General features: G+C 44.5%; 1 protein-coding gene across 1 annotated transcript; it reads right to left on the reverse strand.

Annotated features, from left to right (window-relative positions):
• Positions 1 to 673: 673 nt before the first annotated feature.
• LOC125547470 (tryptophan decarboxylase 1-like) lies at positions 674 to 2,182 on the reverse strand. Its single transcript, XM_048711329.1, has one exon. The coding sequence runs from the start codon at positions 2,180 to 2,182 to the stop codon at positions 674 to 676; it is 1,509 nt and encodes a 502-aa protein (XP_048567286.1).
• Between the last annotated feature and the right edge of the window lie 3,818 nt (positions 2,183 to 6,000).

A 6,000-nucleotide genomic window follows, 5' to 3' on the forward strand; every position in this document is an offset into this window, starting at 1 on the left:
TTTGATCCAAACACATGAAGACACATTTTAAATAGCCCACTATAGCATTTAAAAGAGGTCTGCCGCTAAGATCCTTAGCAAGCTATCTACAACTATGGGTAATTCATCGAAAGTAGATTAGACAGGGGGTAAACAATGCACGATGAAACGTATCGACATAGTAATGGATAAACTCTCCTATAGTAGCTCACCAGAAACATAACATTCCAATATTAACCGTCTACTTCTTATATGAAATCGTCTTACTTCAAAAGGTCATAACAAATATGTAGATATTACTTCATGCCAATTTGACTACAAAGTAATATGGCTTCTCTTCATATACTTGCATCACTCCCTTGCAATACGGCGTCGCGGCAACACGTGTCATCAATAATATATTGACAGATTTCTCCACAAAAAAAAAATAATCTTGTGACAGATTAATAGAATTCCCTTTATGCAGTAACAGCTCAGTGAACATCAGACACCAAGTATTACCGTGTACTAACTATTCATGACCACTCTTTTACAACCAATTGGGCGAACACAAAATCACCAGGTAGCTATATATCCATCAAGAGTCGCAACAAATGTTCATATATATATTTGTAAAAAAATGTTCATATTTATTTGGAAAAATAAATGAAGACCATAGATATGTAATGTCACGGCTGGATAGTCCATAGTGAACTCACTTCATCATCTCACTGACCGTCTTCCTGATGAGCTCCCAAGCGCTCAAAATGTGCCTCTCCTCCTGAAGTGACGATCCCACGGCGAAGCGCAGGACGAGCCTGCCACCTACCACTGTGTGCGTAAGGTACGCCTTGCCGGTCTTGTTCACGTTTGCCATGAGCAACCGGTTCACCTCGTCGGCGGCCTGAACTCCAGTCGCCTTGATCCTGAAGCAGACCAGAGCAAAGTTTCTCGGCACGATGATCTCGAACCGATCATCAGCATGGACCAAGTCCTCAAACATCTTGGCCATGGCGACATCTCTGCGGATGTGCTCTTGGAGATTGGCGGTGCCGTAGGTGCGCATGACCATCCAAAGCTTGAGGCCACGGAAGCGGCGGCCGACTCCGACCTGCATGTCCTTGAGGTCAGTGACGTCGCCGGACACGCTAGCTTCGTTCTTGAGGTACTCGGGATCAGTCTCGAGCGACTGGCTGAGGCGGTCTGCATCACGCACGTAGAGGCAGGTGCAGTCCAGGCACGTGAGCAGCCACTTGTGCGGGCTCATGCTTATGGAGTCCACGCGCTCGATGCCGTTGAGGTGGTGCCGAAACTCTGGGCAAATGCACGCGCTGCCGGCGTAGGCGGCGTCGACATGGACCCACGCATTGAACATAGCCGCGACTTTGGCGACGTCACCTATGGGGTCAACAGCATTGGAGGACGTGGTGCCCACCGTGGCACAAACGTAGGTCGGCACGAGGCCGGCCATGGCGTCAGCCTGCATGGCCGCGAGTAGCTTCAACGGGTCGACGCCGTAGTCAGTCTCTGGCCTGGTGGGAATGGAGCGGAAATTTGCAGGGTCGAAGCCCGCCAGCCGGCACGCCTTGAAGAACGTGGTGTGGGTCTGGTCAGAGGCGTAGACGGCGAGGCTCGAAATCCCGGCCCCACTCCGGCGCATCGCTATGTCACGGGCGGCGGCAAGCGTGACGAGCATGGCCTCGCTCGTCGTCCCTAGAATGACGCTGCCGCCCGTCCCCCGGGAAGCACCGGTGCGGTTCATGAAGCTCCTTGGAAGGTGCAGAAGCTGCGCGAGCCAGTCGAGCACGAGCACCTCCATCTCCGTAGCAGCAGGAGCCGCCTGCCACGTGAACCCGACGGTGTTCATTGCGGAGGCGATGAGGTCTCCGGCGACAGCAGCCGCGCTATTGGTCGCCGGGAAAAACGCGAAGAAGTTTGGGCTGGCCCAGTGTGTGATACCAGGCACCACAGACGCCCTGAGCTCTTTCATGGCGACGTCGAAAGGGGCTGGGTGCACCGGCGGAGACGCTCCGAGCTCATCCCGCAGGTAGCCAGGTTTGACGCTGGGCAGCACCGGCATGGACTCGACGGACTTGTAGTAGTCAGAAACGAAGTCGACGGCCTTGTGGAGGTAGGAGCGTATGTCATCGTCGTTGAGTGGCTGGAAGGGTGGCAGCTCACCAAAGGCGGTGGCGGGATTGCTTCTTGCAGGAATGCTGCCCATTTGTGGATAGTACCAATGAGATGGGTGCCTTGATTGGTACTAACACCAACACGTACCTCTCTATTATAGAGTACTTCAACTAGTTCTCCCAAAAAAAAAGAGTAGTACAACTAGTAAGGACTAAGGACTCCATACATAGCAACTGACCTCACAGCAGAAGCAACACTGAGCCGAGTTGTAAACAAGGCACCCCATCTCATTGGTACTATCCACAAATGTAAATTATGTTTATGTCCCAGGTTGGCACCTAATTTGTTACCACAGGCTAACATGAACCTTGAGCCAGAGCCAGCAAAAACACTTAACCTAACATCTCCGAAATTATCTTCCTAATTTTGGACCCACTCTCTCCAAAAGCCAAGGCCCAAAAGGCCATAACAGTTGGATGAAGATAGCTAGCTAGATTTTGACGGAGACCCAAAAGCCATGATCCAACACCATGTCCCTTCCTCGACGGAGAAAAAAGGGAGGCACCGAAGCAACCAAGGAACAGTGCAAAAAAGTACAGCATGTTCGACTCAGCTAGTTAGATCCAAAGCTCTTCTTTGCAAAAAAGAAAGAAAAAACAAGGAAGAAAACAAAACAAAAACTAGTTGGATGCCTCGTATATGAAGGGGTTGCTTGGTTTGAAGCCACCTTCTGCCAAGGTAATATATTGGCAAGTTTAAAAGGTTTGGACTCCATTTGTTTGGTGCCAAATTATTGACAGTGCTTACAATGTTTGAAAATTCGCAGGGGCACACACGTACACATGCATACGGCAATCCATTTGCTTAAAAATTGATGCACTAGTTTATTTCATTAGCCCTTAATTGTTGCATTGGGTTCAATGCATGCCAGCTTTTGGCAGAGTTGCATGAGCCACCGACCCCACCTCTCATGCCTTTTCATATCATCTCAAAATTTGAATCTATTTTATCTTTTAACAAGTCTAAATTAAGTTTTGTTTGCATATTGTGTTCGTTGGAACGAGTATACTTTCGAACAATATCAATTTTGAATACATTTAGACACCCTTTTTTTACAATTTTACCAAGATTCAAATATTTAAACTCCATAGTCGTGATGTTAAGATCTACAAAGTTTCACCAAATTTTACCAAGTTTCATTTTCTTTTGGGGGTTTATGGTTTAAGGTTAGAGCTTGGGGCTTAGGTTTCGATGGTTAGGGCTTAGGGTTTAGGATTTAAGTTTTAGGTTTTGAAACTTGCTGAATTTATAATTTGTTATATTAAGTTTTAGTACTCCTCTGTATCAAAATATAAGACCTTTTTTGATACGGAGGGAGTATAAAAAACCATCTTATATTTTGATATGAAGAGAGTAGTTGAAACTTGCTGAAGTTTTTGAAACTAGTCAAAATGTATTCGAAAGTGGGTTTATTTCACAGCCCTTTTTACAAGGAAAACGAAGATGCGAATGAAATATAAAATGGTATTTCAATTCAAAAGGTATAATAGATTCAAATAATTTACAATCAAAAGGAAAAGCATAAGAGGTGGGATGGGTAGGGCATGCTCTAGTCACGAAACCACTTTCCTAATCTTGGCCTGCATGCATGCATGCATGCATGTCCCGGTCCCTGTGTCTTCCCTACAATGTTGGCAAGGCAAGATCCTTCAGTTTTAAGTAACCAACCAAATGCATTTTTGTTTGTCTTACAAAAATTTGGTTCATTACTCTCAATAACATTTTCGCTTGGTGTCATGTTGGTGTAGAATGTCTTGTCAGCGCCTAGTTGGTCTAATGAGTATGGAAGGCATTTTAGATCCACTGCTAAACTAAATGTGATGATTTTATGGATTCTGCCATGTCCCATATGCCGCGTCATGCAAAAATTGGCGTGTAAATCACATCGTTGTCTGAAAAGTGTACGTTTTTTTTTTCCATATTGTGGAACTGTGAATTGTTTATCTATTGTTATTCTTTATCCCATTATCTTTCTTCCTTTAGGGTAATATCAATGCCCTTATTTTATGTTATTTAGAATAATTTGTGTTTCTATGTGTGTGCCAATTTATGAGTATATCTCTTATTAAGAAATAATGTTTCGTCCAAAAAAAATGTTTGACTATTAGTCGGCTCAAGAATTTTCCTATTTCTCAATGGATTGAGCAATAGTCACGGAAGAGTAACACCCGGAAGGCCCAGAGCGGAGCTTAAAGTAATGAAAAAATTGTTTCCTTGATGACCCAATCCTATATTGCTCATCCAAATTGTGTTCCTAATAACAAATGGTCGAGAACCGGGCACGGAGCTTTGCTACACGTACAAGGTGTTACAGGGATAAGGGGATTACTGGATGTTATGGCAGCCTTTAATTAGTCAGTAGTAGAGGCACGGCCCACCCCTTTTGAATTCAGGAAGGGGATGTTCGGAAGTTCTTAAGGAGCCTATAAAATCCCCGTAAAAGCCTATACGTCAAGCATTTTTGCCAGCCATGTCGTTCAATAATTCTAGACCTACGAAAAATCTATAAACATTCAGATAACTTTCTAAACTAGAATTCTTTCCTCCATGTTGCCTCTAAGGGGAGAACCAAATAACAAGCCATCAACTTTTACGTACATTGAAGATAGTGCCAACAAATTGGATGTAGGAGAACAATGGCATCCCAATCCATCGAGGTTTAAGTACTAGACTTGACATTGATGTCTGTATTTTTCTGAATTTATTTCAGGGCGATGTTCATTCTGTAGGATGAGACACTCCCGTCGACTATGAGATGTCTGTGGCGATTTTGTCAATCTCAAGATGTTACGCCGGCTCAGTCACTCCGAGGTGCTCACAGAACAGTGTGTGCGTGCGTGCGTGGCATGGGTGGCTGTAGACGTAGGTTTGCTGGAACAAACGCACGCACCGACACACGTACTCCCTCCTTTCCAAAATAGATGATCTAACTTTATACTAACTTTGTACTAAAATTAGTATAAGGTTGAGTCATCTATTTCGAAATGGAGGAAGTAATATGACCGGTCGTGGTCTGGTCTCTCCATCCATCCATCAAGGCATTGGATTCGAAAGGTAGGGTAATAAATAAAGAAATTTGGCAAAAGAAAAAACAGCACTCGATCGTTTCTCAATAAAAAAAAGTAGCAGCAGTGGAGAAGGAATCGAATCGAATCGAAGAAATAAGAAGAAGGCGTACATCCGCGCGAGGCGTCATGCATGCGGACCCAAGGATTTGTTTTGTCAGGAGGAGATTCACTTGAAGAACCGAATCAGGGCCTTGTGCGTATAATTAAGCCAGGCCAAAATGCCCAAAGAAAGCGTTATCACTTAGGCCTCCTTTGGTTTGGAGGAATTTTGTAGGAATTTTATAGATAGAATTTTTATAGAAAAAATTCCTATGGAGCTATTTGGTTCGTAGGAATGGAATCCTATTTCTACGGAGGAAATCTTTATATTCTCCACATTTCATAAAAAAAATAAACATTAGCCTAGACTCAATGAAAAAAAATCCTATAATGTGAAACAAAGGATATCTTCTTTCCTATTCCTACTTAATGAAAAAATCCTATGATGTGGGAGACGACGCCGGCGATCTCTGCATCGCATGCACCGGCAAGGACGTCGAGTTCGTGGCCGCGACAGCCAACTGCGCCTTGGTGGACGTCAAGCTCTTCCACCCGCCGTTCAATCACTCCGAGGTGCTCATAGAAACAGTGTGTGCGTGCATGTGTTCATAGAGGTGAGTGTTTACTCATGTATATGAGCGACTTTGATTGTGCTGTATTAAAAAAAAGTAGACAAGCACTTGTATATAAGCCGGGGCAAAATGCCCAGCGGAGGCAATACCACTTAGCTGAGAACTTGAGA

Source organism: Triticum urartu, chromosome 3 (genome assembly GCF_003073215.2).
Source record: "Triticum urartu cultivar G1812 chromosome 3, Tu2.1, whole genome shotgun sequence".
Taxonomy (NCBI): domain Eukaryota; kingdom Viridiplantae; phylum Streptophyta; class Magnoliopsida; order Poales; family Poaceae; genus Triticum; species Triticum urartu.